We start from the raw sequence: 19,354 nt of genomic DNA, 5'->3' as shown, positions 1-19,354 counted from the left end.
TTTGTAAACACTCATCTTCTTCTGTAGTTCTTTAAAGTGGAGCAAGCATTATCTTGCAGCTCAAATGTCATCTCAGTATCATTTCAATTGATGCAGAGCAAGCCTTTCTGATGTTTGCGGTTTAGAAGAAAATCGACAAAATTCTGAAAGTAAATTCTCGTTAGACTAACATGTACTGTGGCTTCTGCGATTGTTGTTGCAAGCACTGTCATTTTTGCATGGATGTTGTCTGCTTATTATGCACAAGGGTTGTTCATTTTTTAGTTCATGCCTCAGGCTATTCCAAACTCACATGGACTAGAGGATGAGGGTAAGTACTGATTTCTGTTTTACCAAGCACGATCCTTCATCTGCTTTCTGCAATATTCAGGAAGTAGTGTAGTATGGGGATCACTACAAGTGTATAACAATAAATAGAGGCTGAATTATATAAGAAATCTCATTTGTCTAACAGAGAAGCACTGCGGAACTCATACGACCACATCAGAGCATTTCTGGGAAGTCTCTTGCTTCTATGTCCCTTCAGGGCTCTTATGAGAGCTGTACTTTGACAAGCTTCATCCACTGCTAAACATACCGCCTATGATGCCTTTTGACCTTTGCAAACACCAGATATAACAGCCATCGCTTGCTGTGAGACTCAAAGGGCAGATAAAACGCTGTATATGAACTCACTTCCTCTTGATGTTATTGTCTCTCATCTTTCCCTGTTCTTGTGAAATGGAGAACACTTCGTCACTGAAGCCTGGATGAAGTGCACAACACTGCCATCTCATTCAAATCAAAGAGTCGAATGTGATGCTCAAAGAGGGGGAAAAATCTCTGCCCTTTATTCACTGTCGACAAGCATTTGGAAAACAATCAGAAACGCACTTGACTTTAAGCAAAGTGATTTGACAGAGCTTGTAAAATCTCTCTTGTTCAGTGGGGTCAGTGTCGAGCTACTCCATCAGAAAGTAAATTACCATCTATTACTTTTTTCCCCCTTGTCTGCGCGGTTAAACAGCTTTACACACAATCATGATGTAGGCTACCGTTTCATATAATAGGTTAAAGCTGCGAGTATCTATCTCTATCTATCCATCCATCGATACACACAGATATATGTGTGTATACTCTATTTATGCACATCCACTCAGCTGCTACTTTATTAGGCACAACTGCTGGTTAACACAAATTTCTAATCAGCCAATCACATGGCAGCAACTCAATGCATTTAGGCATGTAGAGATGGTTAAGACGATCTGCTGCAGTTTAAAAAGAGCATCAGAATGGGAAAGAAAGGTGATTTAAGTTGATTTAAGTTAGCTTTGAACATGGCATGGTTGTTGGTGCCAGATGGGGTTGTTTGAGTATTTCAAAAACTGCTGATTGACTGGGATTTTCACGCACGACTATCACTAGGGTTTACAAAGAATGGTCCAAAAATTATAAAAATATCCAGAGAGCGGCAGTTCTGTGGGCACAAATGCTGTTGATGCCAAAGGTCAGAGGAGAATAGCCAGACTGGGCCGAGCTGATAGAAAGGCAACAGCATCTCAAATAACCACTTGTTACAACCGAGGTATGCAGAAGAGCATCTATGAACGCACAACACGTCCAACCTTGAGACTGATGGGTTACAACAGCAGGAGACCACACTGAGTGTGACCACACTAACCTGTGGTCTACCTGTGGTATAGTGACGGGGACCCTATACTGCTCACTGAGTGCCATCTTTCGGATGAGACGTTAAACCGAGGTCCCGACTCTCTGTGGTTGTTAAAAATCTCAGGATGTCCTTCGAAAAAGAATAGGGGTTTAACCCCGGCATCCCGGCCAAATCTGCCCACTGTCCATCATGGCCTCCTAAACCTCCTCGTATCATAATTGGCATATCATCACTCTGTCTCCTCTCCACCAATCAGCTTGTGTGTGAGGAGATTCCCCCCATTGTTTAAAGTGCTTTGAGTGCCCAGAAAAGCGCTATATGAATGTAAGGAATTATTATTATTTTTATTATTATTATTGAGTGCCACTCCTGTCAGCTAAGAACAGGAAACTGAAGCTACAATTTGAAAACCAAAATTGGACAATAGAAGAACGGAAAAATGTTGCCTGGTCTGATGAGTCTCAATTTCTGCTGCGACATTCAGATGGTAGGGTTAGAACTTAGCGTCATCATGAATTCATCCTGCCTTGTATCAACGGTTCAGGCTGGTGGTGGTGGTGTATTAGTGTGGGGGATATTATCTTGACACACTTTGGTGGCCATTAATGCCAAATGAGCATCGTGTCAACACCACATCTAACATGGGTATTGTTGCATGGGTATTGTTGCACAGTGTGCCCATCTTCTGATTTCTTAAATATGACAATGAGTTCACTGTACTCAAATGGCCTCCACAGTCACCAGATCCAATCCAATAGAGCAAAGGATTAAGGGAGTTCTGAAGGCAAAAGTGCAACCTGCAAACAACCTGGTCCAACCTGGTATGGCATTTCTAAGCACTACATTTCGGCAACTTTAAAGGTGAGTTTCTTAATATAGTTTATTTTACACCCTCAAAGTAAATATTTTAAACAGCTTTATCTAGGCCAAGTATCATCCTATTATAACAAGCCATACATCAATGGAAAGATTATTTGTTTAGCTTTTAGATGGCTTGATACTAATAAGATATAATATAATATAATATAATATAATATAATATAATATAATATAATATAATAATATAGTCTAAATCTAATCTAATATAATCTTGTCTAATATAATGTAGTCTAATATAATATAATATAATATAATATAATATAATATAATATAATATAATATAATATAATATAATATAATATAATATAATATATCCAATCAGATAATAAAACATTTAAAAAAATCAACCATAATATAAGAGTTAAATGTGAAAGCATCATGCAATCCTTATAAACAAGCAATAAAACATCATATTTCATCATTACACACCAACCTGAATTTGTCGTTACTGGGTTGCTAAAGGGCAATCTACTTCAGCACAGATATTAAAGTCACAGCGGTTATATAAAAAACTGGATTATTACTCAGAGTTGCAGGAGTCAATGGAAGTGTGCGAAAGAGCAGGTGGAAAAAAAAGTGGTAAACAGCAATAAAAGAATACACTTCAATAAGTCTGCATGCAAATCAGCAGCATTTTATTAGAAAAACACAACCAGAATAGCAGGGGGAATCCATGTGAACAGATGTCTTTTTTTTTTTTTTTGCAATGATAAATAAGTGGAGCACAGAGTAGCTCTTCATTTCTTCTTGACTGCTGCTGCTGCTGCTGCTGCTTCAGCTGCGGCTGCTTCTGCTTGAGCCTTCAGTATCACTTCACGCTCTCGGAGAAACTCGCCGTACTCCTCTGGTGACAGGCTGACAGACGGATGACAGAGAAGACGGAGATCAACACATCTACATTACATTAGAATTTCAAATATTTCTAGCGATCGATTGAAATGCAAGGCGAGCGTTGCTCTTCCCTCATGCACAAATGATGGGTCTGAGTGTTTGCGGCTCGGTGACACGGTTCATTTATTAAAGAGCTGCGGTTTAAGAAAAATGCAAGGCCCTGCTAACAAAACAGGCCTGTCCAAATGTTGCCAGATCTGACATCGGAAGCTCTGGATAAAATAGACTGCAGTCGGTGACAAGCAAGCGCTATTCTAATGAACGAGTCTTAATATTTAAGCAGCTGGTCGAATCTTTTACAATTTCTCAGCATTAATTATACAATACATGAATTTTTATGATTCATTTTTTAAAATGCTGCAAATCAAGTTGAATTCTCCACAGTGAGAAAGGGCGTGAAATTCCCAATGAGCACAAGGAGTGAAGTCTTTGGCGAATGTGAGAAGACTTGATTTATTCCGCCATTATTTATTCAAATCTCTTATTAAGGTCTTTACTAGGTGGTGGGACGTCTGCAATATTTATACAAGGAAAAGATGTATGTTTAAGACTCGCTGTAGAGAAAGTGTACACGCTTAAAAATTGCATTGTGTGTGTGTGTGTGTGTGTGTGTCTCTGCATAAATATCTGCATTTAACTAAAACTATGGCTTAATAAAACAGCCTTAATGCCACTGTTTGAGCATGTAATATTTGCATCTACAAGGCACAATTATTATAGTTTATTTATGCATTCTATTCGGACATGTTAAAACATTTATTACAAACACTATTGTCTTCATAACTTCCAATACATTTCATACACTTTTCATTTCATAACACATTAAACATTTATGCATTTTATTCAGTAATGAAGACATTTCTTTACATGCACTTTTTTCATTTTACCAAAAAATGATTCAAATTTTTAGGTTGTTTAATCAAATCTCTGAACTTAAAGAAAACCATTTAACAATTATGTTTTTAAACAAAAAGTTTTGAATAGGGATGCACAGATCCCGATACTTGGATTGGATGCTCCATGCGCTTGCACTATATTTTGTGTAATTTATAAGCCAACAAAAGGCATGAAGGTAACCTCTTATAAGGTACTAGAAAGTTGTCATGTAGGCCTACTATATCCTAAATGTTCTGAAGCCATTCTAAAATTCAACGTGAAGCACAGATGAATATTCAAGTGCTTAAAATCATGTTTATGTCAATCATTCTTCATGCATTCACAATTTAAACTGCATGTCGCGTTCGTTTATGACAACACAAAAAACTTTCTCCAAGACTATTTGTCTCTGTTAATACAAGTAATCAATGGAGAAATGCATTTAGTTTTGCCTTAAAGGGGTTTATTTTGCCCTGCAACATAGAGTTCATTGCTGTTTCTAAATCATGTTGTGCTGTGTCTGTTATATCAGCAGATTATTACCAGCTCTTCACACAAAAAGTGGGCCTACCTGAAATTTTAAATTAGAAAAGGCTCAATAATACACTGGACAGATCCTCAAAAAATCCTCAGTGATGCATCAAGCACTTCATTTACGCACCACCTGTGCAGACCCGACGTGCGCCGCTCTGTATAATGATTCTGTAGGCTGATATTTAAAGTTTCTGTTATCTCATCCTTCCAACTGAGTTTATTCTTCCGAGGGGAATACTTTCAGTGCTGTGAATAGTTTGTAAAGCCTGGCTCATTGAAATCAAAGTAGTTAATTAAAAAAAGTGAAACTGACGGGCGCAATATGGATTGTCATTATCATATAGGCTACTCTGAAACTGAATATTTCACTGTAATTGTATTTTGATTAGGGTCAACAGTAGTAGCCTACAAATTTCAAAGGAAACATAAGCTCAAATGCTCAAGTAACGTAGCCTAGTTTACAGCAAGCATCATGTTTTTAGTTAGATTGTGTCGTCTGTCATGTACAGTAAGCTATAGGTCTGTTATTTTTACTAAAGAAGATACATTATTTCAGTTTATCACCAAAACTATAGGGCACAGTATCAGAATCAAATTTGTATCAGTCGATACTCATAATTTTGGTATCGGGATCAAAACGGTTCCAAAAAAAAAAAATGGTATCAGTGCATCCTTAAGTCTAAAATATTGTAAATAAATAAAGCATGAAATATTTTTTGAATTTCACCACAATAAAAAAATATTTTCAGTAATAATAAATAATTAAACAGACATTGTGATTCAGTAACCCGAATATTTTCTATTAAATTAAACGAACCATAACCATTTCATTTCAATATGTACAATAGAAACAAATGCAGGAAAGACATGCAATCATGACAATTCACTGCAAAACTTTTCCCATGCCGTACCAAACAGTACAAATAATGATACGTTGAAATCATAGTCATACTGGATATGGAAAAATGCATTAGTTTTGAAAGAGGTACATTGTAGAAAGTATGGAAATATAATCTTAATCCATTCAGTAAAGGAACACATTTTATTTAACAAAGTCTGAGCCAATAATTCACAAACAAAACCAGCATTTTGCGATTCACTTAATTCACAAACAAACAGAAACCATTTAGCAAAAACAAAATGTCCGTTTTTAGCAAAAATTCAATCCTGTTAATTCATTTTCCTCCGGCTTAGTCCCTTATTGATCAGCAGTTGCCACAATGGAATGAACTGCCAACTACTCCAGCATATGTTTTACGCAGTGGATGCCCTTCCAGCTGCTACACAGTACTGGGAAATTTGCTGTTAACAAATAAACATTGTGTTTTACACATCTAAATCTTATTTCATAAATAAATACAGTCCATCTGCATATAACCGCATGTAGCCTTGAACACAATTTTCCCACGAATGCGTCCAGTTGGTTGAATCTTTGCAAAACAGTTTGTTTGTTTGCAAAATGCTGAATTGGTTTGTGAAATATTGGCTCAGATTTTTCAACATAAGATCACATATAAACCTATTTCATCCAAAACATTACATGTCACAATCTGTGATTAAGCAGGCGAGAGACAGTGAGTGTTTGACTTCATCATCATAAACTGTTGTAAAGCTACTTTAAAGTCACTACAAGACTAAGCCAAAAATATTATAATAATAAAAAAGCTAGGACTTTTGAATGTATGTCAATAGAGGAGAGAGTTCACTAGCTGAATAATCGGCTTTTGCTATAATTTTAGTAAGCTTGCAGATGATCAATAAGCTTTCTCCAATGGAAAGCCACTGACCCATCATCTATTAAATTCTGATCATCTCTGTGTTCTCGGAATTTAGCACATTTGTGATAGATTTATTTATATACACTGTAGAAGCCAAATTAGAATTGCAGAATTTTTCAAAGAAACCTTTAAAAGACTTTCACTTGACCTATCAAAAAATTATTATGATTTATTAATACAATATTGATAATGTAATAGTAAAAATATAGGTCCGTTCAGTACCACAGCAGTAAATAAATAGAGAACTTAAACAAATTTTACTGTAAGGAAAGTGGTTTAAAGCTATTTTTAAATAAAAAGTTAAAGGTTTTATTGAGATTGGGATTGTTGGTGATTATATGGGTGTTAAAGCCCAGATTGGGTAGCTACAGTATCCATGAACAAAGGAAAATTGCAACACAGGCCCATTGTGAAAATGTATCCCATATATACATTTCTGGAGATCACAAATTATGTAGCCAGAGCTATGTATGGCTGCATTTTGTCTATCAAATGAACGCTATGGAGAGGTATGAAGCAGTGCCTTTTCACACTTACCAGCTGACCGTTTACCTCTATGTAGACGGCTTTTCTGTTACAAGTGGTTTGTCGCCTACATCGAAGGATTTGAGATGCAGAGGAGCTGACAGAGACAACGGGATTTGAGTCCGGCAAAAAACCTTAAAAGTAGGTTGTTGAAACTGCAATTTATCGAAATTCCACTAGTCTGGGCTCCTTAATAGTGCACATTTCTATTGAGCCCAATGTTAAAATGGCAAACTTTACAGCCTGGTGTAAACAGGTGTTTACAGGTAGAAACAACGATTTTGGTTAATATAGCTAAAATTACACTTCATAACAACTGTAAGGGGGTTTGTTTTGTTTTTGTAGAATTGTTTTATAACTCATCTGTTTCATTTATATCAAGTCTGCATAATTAAGGGCGTGGCCACTTGAGTGACAGCTAGGTCTCCCTGGTCTCTGTCACTTCACCGGCTGATTCCGGGTGATTAGCTGCTGAACTTGGCATATATATCTTATTTTTGTTATATTTTATATTTATATGCTTTTTGGAACTATTTCTTACAATTATCAGATGATATGGCATGCTGTACAGTTAATTTTGCTCACAAACTATTTATGTGGCCTCCATTTCCCAGGTGAGTAAAATTCTTATATACTTGTATATCATATCAAAAAATGTATTTGTTTTATTTACGATCATTTATCATTTTCTTTAGACATGTAATGCACTCCAGAATCTGAAATATTGATTAGCTGTAGGCTCTAGAACAGTCATCTGAAATGTTGTCATACAGCGTTTTGCCTGGATTTTTATAAATAGCCTTGCATTTACTAACACAGACTATATTTGAAGTGTTTGGAAGTAATTTGCGTTTACCTCCTGTAGAAAAAAAGTCATAAGAACAATGCTTAGTGGCTCAATATTTTACAACACTGTTTTTTAAAGACTAAACACTTTATTGATATAGTATACAACTAAAGACGTGGTCAGAACATAAACAAGTTGCAGGTAATGAAGTATTAAGCATTTCTCCCATAGAAAAGCCCATCTAAGAAAATTGCTGGCAGGCATCTGTAGCTCCGCTCACGTTCTGCCTCTTTGCCCTTGTTTGGCTATCCCCGGTTGGAGCGATGACAAGCAAACAAAATGGCGCAGGTTGGCCACGCCCACTTTTTAAATTTGCGCTCTTCAGAAACCTATGGGTGACGTCACAGATAATACGTCCAAATCTTTTACAGTCTATGGTTTTCAGTTGTTCTTTCTCTATTCATTGGTCACACACACACAAAACTATTTAATGTTATATCAGAATACCCCTAGTTTAATAATAGCATCTAAAAGGACATACACAGGTGAAACAAACAAACAAAAAAAAAAAGCCAAAAAGTAAAACAAACAATTAAATAACAGGGTGAAAATATGGTAAAATCTGAAAACGTGGTAAAATCTGTCTACCCCGAAGTCTTTTTGTTTTCCGGATTGCTTTTCAAAACATCAGTTGGGTTTTGGCAAGGTGGTTAGCTGGTCATTCAATGCTTTTGAAAACATTGTCTGCCGGGTTTAGGGAAAGGGGTTGGGTGGGGTTATTGGTCGGTCGGTCAGTCAGTCAGTCTCAGGCCATGAGGAGATCAGGTGCGAATGGCACTTGTGAGAGAAATTTAAAATCTTAAAATGTGTACACAGCAATCTCTGGTGGATTCGCAAAAACAAAAACTGCAAAAAAAAAAACATAGCTCCTGAGATGTATTTTGCACTATCCCGAAATGTATACAGGGGTACATGTTCAGACTGAGCCTTGGTTGAAAAATTAAGACCTGTTAAAAAAAAGATTTAAGACCTACAACACAATATTTTAGTAGATTTAGACTTTTTAAGGCCTAAAATTTTTGCTTTTGAGATTTTATACATTTTAATACTTTTTAAGACCCCGCTGATACCCTGGTATGTGTGTCAGTATTTGTTTTATTCTATAAAGCACTGATAACATCTCTTTCAAATTTGCAGATTGCATTTTTCTAAATTAGTCAGAACAAAAAAAAACATTTGACAATTTTTGTTACATTACTTCAATACTTTGATTTCTGCTATTCTGAATATTTCCATTTCTGAAGACTTTGAAGAAATGTGTAAAATGTCAAGAATGAGCAACTCTCTCCAAACATTCCATCGGCATTTTAATGTTATTATGAATGTGGCAGAATACTGTTTGAAGGACACTCACTCGTTCACTACTTGTATGCCGAGGGATCTGGCTGAACCGATGATGCTCTTGACCACGTTCTGCATGGTGGTGTCCCGCAGCTTAAAGCACTCATCCTGCGATTTGACCCGTGCAATCTCATATACGGCCCTCACAGTCACCATCCCCGCGATCTCATGCCCTGACGGACACAGGAAAGGCAGGAGGGGGAAAATAGAGATGATGAAACGCAGCAGCACAGACAGAAAAAGCAGCAGGAGGTGTGTTTTGGTCGTGATTGAGCAAAAAACGGAAGTGGAGATGGAGTGAAGGTGAGAGGTTACAAATGAAAAAGGAGTAGGCACATGAGAAAGAATAATTGAGGTATGAAGCAAATCCAGAATTCTCTTTTTTGTTAAAACGCCACCTTCTCTGCAGCTTCCCCTTAGTAATTGCACAGCTCTTTACCAGCACAGCTCATCATCAATATAAGATCAGTCAAAAAAATTCAATCTGAACCAAAACACACCGCAGGGGGAAGACTGTCCATTATTGAAACATAAGGCAGTGGCGAGGTGTATAAATAGACTGCTGAGAGACTGAAGATGAATGGATGGATGGATGCATGTATGGCCTGCTTACCAGTCTTTCCAGCTCCTTTCTCAATGCCGGCAGCCTGTTTCAAGAAGTAAGACACAGTGGGCTGCCCAATTTTCAGGTCATACGTCCGGTCCGGCTGTAGAAAAGATAAAAAAGAAAAAAGGATAAGCTCGGTCAGAAATGTCGAGCCCTTTCAAACTGACCCAAGTCCTTCAGGTTATTTTAGAGTAAGTTATATTTAATAAAAAGAAAAAAAAAACTTGAAGTTTTTTGTCTGTAAGTTCAATTTTTTATTTATTTTTTTATTTTTATTTTATTTTATTTTTTTAAAGAAGGTTAGGTTACTTTATTTATACCTGAAGGCAGATTTGGCTTGCAGTTAAGAGTCCTCATTTCATAACAGTGCCACACAAAAAAACTCGCTTAGTGACAACAACAAATGGACATAAAGACATAAAACATAAACATACAAAACACTCTATTCGTAAAAACCAACAAATAAAAAAATAAAACAATAAAAAAATAATCACTTCAAGTGTCCACCCCCCAAACAAATGTTTAAACAATCTATACAATATAAAATATACAAGTCACAGAAAAATCTCTGCTTTACTCTATGCCTTTTTGAAATGTCTAATGGCTGCTGGTATGAAATTTTGTATCGCTTAGTTCTACCGGTTGATACTAAAAACCTGCAACTATAAGGAACACTCAAAAAAAAAATTTAACAACATAATTCTTGAGATTTCATTGGGACAACTGAATTGTTTTATGTTTATTTCACATAAATTTGTTAAAAGTGTTAAGTTACCTTAATCGAATGGTGTTGGGACAACATGAATGAATTGTTTGAAATCCTGCATTTTTTACAGTAAATGAGCTGAAACTATGAGTGTAGGGGATGAGCAGTGTCACTTTGAATTGAATTTCCAACTTATTCCTTAAGGATCAAACATTTCTTATGATCCTGCAGGGAAGCAGAGTGCGAGTCACCTGCTGATTCCTCAAGCGTTGCCTAAGCGTTCCATCGGGTACTTTCCATACTGCATTTGGTAAATGGATGTCTGACATTGTCTCTACCCTTGAAAGGTTCAATTGTAGCAGCAGGCTCCTGGTATACACTATTCTACCTTGATTAACAACTCCATGAGCATATTCACTAGCAAGCAGTTGATAGATCAGCACCCAAAAACAACATGAGAAATAAAATCTCCATTGTAGATAAGTTGCACACGAATATTTAAAATACTATCCCATAAACAATTAAAAAGTGAAGAGTGGACACATAAACCTAAATTCTTAAAAACAAAGTGTTAAAAAACAAAACACAAGCACTAATCCCATGCTAAACTCTCACTGCTGGTCGCTGTGCGCGCAGCAGAAGAGCCCTAAGGCCCAGTATACTTCAAGTGAAATGGATTTAGCATTTAGCATTTAACTTTTTAAAGAAAAAGTTTGCTTTTTCTGCAAAATGTCATGGAACTCTCTTTGGGCGATGGTGATGAATGATTTAATGGGTGGGTGTGGCTTTAAGGCTCCTTAGACAAACCTCCTCTGGTTTATTTCTTTTGTTCAGAGCAGTTTCAATAAAAATAGTGCTATATGAAAAATAATTGTAAAAAATGTACTGACATTGAAATCACTTTGAGCAAAGATGCTTTCTTAACTGTTGTAATTTTCCATTTAGAGGTATTTCAAACTTCTTTTTCTGTCCAAAAATATTAGAGTTTCTTCTATTTTATAATGTAATGTATTCCTTTAATGGCAAAGCTGATTTCTTTAGAATATGTTGTATTTTTTATCAATGTTGATAAAGTGTATATTTTTTTAATAGAAACTATGATCGTTTTTCGGGTTTTCTTTCTTTTAAAAGAATAGCAGTAATTTACAATATTAATATATTGTAACATCTATCACTTTGTCAAAGTTTAATGTGTTCCTGCTGAATAAAAGTACTACTATCTTTAACAGTGACATTTATACTAAACTGATCTGAAGCAGTTTCAATTTAACCAACCCTGCCTGCCTGAATTTGCTGGAATGCTCCACAATTGGAAATATTACAACATTTACTCTTGCTAGGTCTGCTTTGACACATTCTACATTGTAAAAAGCTTTATAGAAATAACTATGAACTGAACTGAATTTAACAAAACAGTTTTTAAGGGGCACCTATGATAAAAATCATCTTTTGGAAGTTGTTGGACAGAACTGCATGTAGGTATAGTGTGTCCACAGTCATACTGGAGCGATAGAAATGCAATAAGTGTAAAACGTAAGTTTAAATGTCCTGAAGTTAAAATAGAATCCAAATCCCTTCCATTTAGAGGCCCACTGCAACATGACGTAGGAGTGCGGTTTCCCTGCCCACCACATTGATTGACATCCCCGTTTTAACATGTCTCCATAGTAACGCGTACAATCATGTCAACAAGACAGGATGTGCACAAAGGGATTAAAAGATCGGTTCAGCTAGCTGTGATCATCAATCATCATCAAATGTGATCAAGAATGAGTTTTACAAGTTTAAAACATTTTAAAACAGTGCATGTTTGTAACAGCGATTTTACCGTCTTTATTACCACAGCCGCATTTCAGTACAATTATATAAGAAGATGAATCAATCTGGTTTATTTTGTACATTCACATAATGGATATCCACACAGCAGTGGATATTAACATGTATCCTGTCACATTTGGAGAGCAAAAACACTGCACTTTATGCAATGTGTGCGTGAACTTTGTAACAACATTGTGTGTGACTCATCGTTCTCATCGACACATTAACTCCACAATGAATAATCATTGGTAAAGTTCTTACTGTAGTATTTTTTAACAAACGTTACGTGAGATCTGCTTCCTTAATGTCTGTCACTGTGCTGTTTACCTGACACAGTCGAGGCAGAGATGTTTTATTTTTGAAATGACGTTTTAAAATGAAAATGATCCTCGTCCACACTGGCGTTTCACTTAGCGTTTCTAAACAGCTCTTCGCCCACACTATACCACAGAAAATGCACATCAAATGACCAAAAACACACTCTGGAATACACTGCAGCGATGAGAGCTGTGCACGTCGGACTGTTCATCAAGGATTTAATCTCACTATGTTTGTTAAACGTGATATTTAATTCATCTTGTACATATATAAAGATATATTCCCAGACTTTGGTCTGTTGAATCTAATATTGATCACAGGTAACGTGTTTCGGCTGAGCGCAAAGATAAGTTAATATATCAATTTATGTAACTATGTACACGGATTCTGCACATTTGACATTGCTTGCATTTATTTTCCACAGTATATAAACTTATTGTACATTATACTTTCATAATGGCCATTATTGATTATTAAAACTGATATTCAGCAAAAGAGAGAGTATTTTTAAAATTTTCAATAATAATGAAAGAAGGCAGTCATTTTATAGGCTCCGTTTTGTTATACACATGCATACAGTGAAGATGACGCTCATATACATATGTAGCCACACGACGTTTCAACATTTTTGGTGTCTGTTAAGTTGCTAATATCAAAATGAAGTTTATTTATTATGCAGTTACTCATGTTTTTATTCTATTGTTAAGAAAGTGAAGCAACGTAGCCAGGGGGATATGAATGAGGTTATAAAGTACACTGTTCCCTTTGAAGATTTAGTTTATGCGAAGTCTGAACTTGCAAGGAAAGGATGCAAGACTGAAATGTGTGTGGGCTACGTAATATTGAGAAAAAAGGCCCAACCGGACAGGCGAATTTCTGCAGCCCTGCCTCCATTTCAAATGAAAATGGCCTCTTCAGTTATTCCAAAATGCTTTGTTTACGATGCTCGAAAACTCTGGCGTAGTGTGGAAGGATGGCATAACCGTAGCATAATGTATGCTACGGTTACGTTATACGTTTTAAAACCAAAATGTATTAGTGTAAACAGTGCCTTAGGTACACTCTGACAGGCACTTGTGAACGGTGGGCAGAGAGAACTATCATTAAAGGTACAGGCAACAAAAACAGCAACAATGTGTTCAGAGCAGAAAATTCCAATGTTCTGAACAGTATTATAAATAATCTGAAGGGTATTTTGAGCTGAAACTTTACAGACACATTCTGGAGACACAAAAGTCTTAAATCTTGAAAAAGGGGTAAATTAGGTGCCCTTTAAAATATCTTACTGAGCCCACACATTTGAATGGCAGAGTATATGTTTGTTTGTTTAGCAATGTGCTATGACAGAAATGTCTGTTTCTAGTCTCAGTCAGTTATACATGCCACAAATCATCGTTAGTTAATAGTCAGTTAAAAGTACATCTTTAAGCCACATATTTATTTATAAAATATAAAAAAAAGCTTGCATGCAGACATATGGAAGGATATGCAATACACAGATATAAATGTAAAACATGCAAACTATATAATGATAAATAATTCATCTGATGTGTTCAAATTAATATATAATAATCATCTGAGAAAAATCTGCTGTTATGCATAAAAGCCATGATCACTGGCTGCCAAATTCAGTAAAAATTTAGCTCGCATGCAAAGTTTGTTGCGAAGAACTAATTTCAACTCATTAAAAAAAGTGCTTTTTTTTGCCTTTGGTGTCTTATCTTGCCTCAGGCACCAACAAGTGAACCAGGACTGCAATTTTTGCCCCCACATAAAAAGAGAAGCAAAAATAAGCCTGGGTTGCCATCAAACGACAATAAAAAAACTGAATTAAACCCACGCCGTGTGAACAGAATCTAAATGAAGTGAAACATCAGCATCATATAAACTGTTCCACAAACAAAGCTCTTGTAATGCTTGAGAAATCCCTTGTGTACTTGACTTAAATCTCCAGCATCATAGAACGCGTGTGGAGTTTATGTTTACGACGATTATCTATAGAGAGGCAAACGTGCGAGCCAAATGTCAATTTTTTTTGGTCTTTTTTTTGTGGGCACCACACTATCGCTTTCAGTCTATCAGTCTCATCGCACATAGAGGCTGGCATCAGTAACACAATCCTCTTCAAGAGCAAGGGAAGCTGCAATCCTGTAGTATCCAATGGAGTCTCTGGAGCCTGACAGGATCTCATTGGCATCCACAGCCTCTCATAAACTCGCAGTCGAGTGGAGTGAAACCAGGCGAACGCTTCCACACCCTTCGCTCCCTCGACACACACCCTCGACTGTCAGGCCATGCCGAAACCAAAGCTTTAAGGCAGGGATTAGTCTGCATAGAGAGGCTCAAAAACAATGAGTGTGCAGCAGACAGCTTAATGGGACAACTGGGACTTCACAGGCAGTCTGACTTAGGGAGACAGGCAGGCTAAAATGTATTGCGCACGTCCAACTCAAGCCTGGAGCAAGCTTTGTGCTGCAAAATTCCACCAGAATATTTCTGCACAGCCCCTGGAGGTGAAGATGGCGGAGTTGGGGCTAATCTTCAATCCTCTGTTGAATGCTCATCAGTATAGTATGAGGACGGCAGCTTTAGGGCCTAATCTGCCTGTAGGACTCCAAGAACGAATCATAAAAAGAGATTTTGCCTTTGTTTGGCAACGGAGTGTGTTATACGCCGGATGTCTTAGAGGGATAATTCGGCCCAAAAAATAAATATTCGTCATCATTCGCTTAATCCACGATTGAATTGTGTTTTGTAAGTACTCAAAGTATGGTATTTGAGGGATTTCTAAACTGATTTTACAAACAATGAAAGCTGTTATATATATTACATGGGTTGTATTGATGCATTATGTTGCTTTTTATCCTTCTTTTCCCACACCAAATGATGATCATTTTCGGGTGACCTGCAAGTAGCACTGAATGCATAGTGTAAGTACATAAATTTCTACCTTTTTGCTCACAATTCTCTTTTATTATTACTTTTTATTCAGAGTGCAAGACGTGCTAAAGCTAAAATTGTCATACTTTTTCCAGCCTAAATGAAAAAAGCAAAGCTAACATGCAGAATTTATAATCTCTCACTCTTTCTCTCTCTAAACGCACAGTCACGATTTTTAAGAAAACTATTTGAAACAAACTTAAGGTGAAGAGCCCTTTCTTTTTTTTTCTTCAATGCTGCACATTTTTTGGAAAATAATATATTTTTTGTCATAATACCAATTTTAAAAATAATGTCCCCTGCTGAAAAAAGCTCTTTCACTGGGCACTGAGATATCTGGTGTGGAGAGGAAAGCCTTTCCTAAACCAGAGAGCAGCGTGTACAGAGGTGGTCAATAGGCCCTCTGCTCCAGGTGACTGGCCACCTGCATAAAATACTGATTATAAAATGACTCCTATCTCTATCCTATAGTAGGATAGAGATAGGAGTTGGACATGGTTATGAAGGTAAATAATTAATATTACTTGAATAATTAATTAGTATAAATATCAGTGTGATACACTTAAGAGATAATCTTGAACATTTTAAATAATCAATAATAATAATAAGGTAATTATTTAAATCTGCATTAACTAATTTGAAAAGGAGAGGGTAAAAATAATCTAATACCTGCTTCTGTATCAGAACAACTTTCTCTTTCAGTCTGAAAAACATCTCCACACTTTCGCTCTGAAAACACTGATGAACCGTTTGATCTCTGAGCAAGCCGCAAATCATCCAGTCCACATTGTTTTGGCCAACTAATAGTTTTTTGCGTATAGATGTCTGTGAAAGTAGCTTTTTTAATGTGCTGACTGTTTATGTGCATCATATTTGTCGTTCTGTTGTTCTGTCAACTTTTTGCAGTATTTACTCACAGAGTGTGTTTGTCCGATGCATTTACACACTGTCATTTTACTCTGCCGCTCCACCTCTTGCTCGCAGCTGATGTGCAGGTAAAGCACATCAGATTGTCAAAAATTAGATTAAAGGGGTTAATAATTTTGAACTTAAAATAGATTTAAAAAAAATGTAAAACTGCTTTTATTCTAGCCAAAATAAAACATAAAAGACTTTTTTTCCAGAAGAAATAATATTATCAGACATACTGTGAAAATTTGCTCGTTTCAAAGACCCTGCATGTGTCAATAGCAGTGACTAGCTTGTTTTTTAACAATGCATCATACTATGCAGTTCAAGCTAAACATCTTTAGCCTAAAGCAACCACCTGGCAACAAACTAAAAACTGCTCACAACATCTTTCCAACCATGCAGGCATGCTCTGGCAACCATCCACCAAACCTCAGCACTGTAACAGCAGACTTTGCATAGATGAATACCCTCAAAATGTCTTCAGAATATACATCACAGTTAGATATTTATAATTATAGCAAAAAAAGAGAAAATAATCATGTCAACAAGTCAGGCATCACAGCGAGCCCCTGCATGTAGATTCAAAGAACGAATGATGAATGACAACAGCACCAGGGTGCAGTCTTTCCTCTCTCTCTCTCTCTCCTTCTGAAAAAGTCTTGCAGCCGGTCCTGGAACGAGAGCCGATGTACCTGCAGAGGAGCGCCAACAACAAAGGCTGACAATTCCCACCCTCAGGCAACCACAACTGACAGGGCAACACAAAGGCATGAGCTAGATGAAGGTGACATTGTTGCTGAAGATGTCTAGTTCCACTTTATGCAACAGAAGCCTCCAGAGTGAAACTGGAGCAGAGCTGGACCACGGACACTCGCTTAATCGGCTCAGAAGGAAAGATTATGTGTTTGGGTTCTGACTAAGACATGAGCCAGAGACATTAAAACGCCCCAGACTGGGTTGGGTGGCAGAGCATAATTGGGACATAAAATTTCCTCTCAATGTCTGGAGAGCATCACGTGGTTTCACTGAGGGTTTTCAAAACTTGAATTTCTATCTGAAATCACACAAAAGCAATTGTGTAATGTAAAAGAGACAAAGACATGTAATGAGAACTCTCATTTCACGCAGTCGCGCCACTCTAAAATTGGTGATCAATGACCCCTCTGTAATAAAAAGCCATTTCTCTCAACCTTCATAATAGGCCTTTGCTCAAACGCCCAGCACTTTGTCGCCGACTCGGCAAGCATTACTAACAGCCATCAATCCGTCTTTATTTAAAGAGCCGCAAATATGAGGAGAAAGTGCTAGGCCTCTCATTTCGTTACAGAGGACGGGTGAAAAATGGGGGAGAATGGATTAGAAGAGACAGAACGATCGTAAGAGAGAAACAAAGACTAAAAGGTGTCACTGCTAATGCGCACAAGTGAGGGATCCATCAGAAACCTTCAGCTGAAGTACATTCACGGTCTTCACACAAGAGAATAGAAGGCAAGTCCTTGACAAAAACATTACAATAAACCTGCTGAAGGTGAATGCGCATATATGCATCAGTTTCTCATTTAGCCCTGTTCTTCGGTTTAATCCACTTCGCTCAATACCTTCATTTGATCATAATGTCAGCAGAAGGCCTAATCCTCGCTTTGGCATTCCAGACGCATCTAATGCTGTTTGCTAATGTGTCTGGGATGCGAATGTAAACGAGCACCTCCGGGGACTCGTAAAGTGTGAAAACAACCAGCAAAGCAAACGAGACTGAGATTGATCGAAAGCAATAAGGTGTATTATGAGGCTCCCAAGACGTCACTTGTATGACCAATTGGTTAAATGCTGTTGACGTGGAGAAAAGGACAACAGTACTTGTAATTAGGGTTTGCATTACCTTCACATTGATCTTGACGGGAAGAGGAATGCCTTCTTTGAGGTCTTTGGTTCTCTCATTGAAGTCTTTGCAGAAGGCTCCGATGGGAATCCCTTTCTGGAAGAGAAAAGAAAAAAAAACATTTCGAAAGGTTTAGACCCTTAGCCCGTTATTCATTGTGGCATTCTTTTGATGAATACCAATACCCATTTAGAGTGGCTGCATGGTGTCAATCATTCGATAACTCATTGGCGCTCTGTGAATGCCTCGGCATGCTTGGATGGCTGCGTGAGTGAGGGAGAAAGCGAATGAGAGAAGCTGGTGGAAGCCTATTTACCCAAGGGTGTGAGTGAATGTGTGTGCGTGTATGTCAGAGTATGGCAGTCATCATGCCTCTGAGACTCCAGATAAATTAGATTCTCTTTCCTAGCCCTTGCCTGGCAGAAAGCTAAATGTATAGCTGACATTAAGTCAACACTGGCAGCCATTTCTCCAGCGCGGCTTCACCAGAGCATGAGTGTTTTCTGTGGGTTGACTGCAGAGGCGGTTGCTAATCTGTAATCTTATTACAGTTGTGAAAGTTTTCTTTGCACTTGAACTTTCCCGCAGATCCACGGTGACGGGAACACTCATTGCATTCTGTGCTGGATGTTACTAAGCTTTATTTGCTTTGTAGTCTGATTACCGCTAGACTTTGCAGTCGTGGATCAGTTTCAGTTCATTCGCTGACCGTTTGATGCACTGCATATTATGCTGGATTGAAAACTTTGGAGAAGTTGCAAGCCCGTGTCATGATTTCATATGTTTAAAGCATTTAGTAAGCTTAATAAAAAGATATGAGCTCATGAGCTGAGTTGTATTATCCGAGGTTTT

At 37.3% G+C, this 19,354-nt stretch overlaps 1 protein-coding gene across 1 annotated transcript in view; it reads right to left on the bottom strand.

The window, feature by feature from the left end:
• Window positions 1-3,142: 3,142 nt before the first annotated feature.
• mrpl11 (mitochondrial ribosomal protein L11) overlaps window positions 3,143-19,354 on the bottom strand; it is a 62,929-nt gene continuing 46,717 nt past the window's right edge. Inside the window, 4 exon segments of the mRNA NM_001002556.1 lie at window positions 3,143-3,385; window positions 9,336-9,495; window positions 9,936-10,029; window positions 18,503-18,598. Coding sequence (NP_001002556.1) covers window positions 3,268-3,385; window positions 9,336-9,495; window positions 9,936-10,029; window positions 18,503-18,598 — 468 coding nt within the window. The 3' untranslated portion in view covers window positions 3,143-3,267.

This window comes from Danio rerio, chromosome 14, assembly GCF_052040795.2.
Source record: "Danio rerio strain M-AB ecotype USA chromosome 14, GRCz13ab, whole genome shotgun sequence".
Taxonomy (NCBI): domain Eukaryota; kingdom Metazoa; phylum Chordata; class Actinopteri; order Cypriniformes; family Danionidae; genus Danio; species Danio rerio.
The sequence above is the reverse complement of the archived record's forward strand: the minus strand, read 5'-3'. Positions and strand labels throughout refer to the sequence as shown.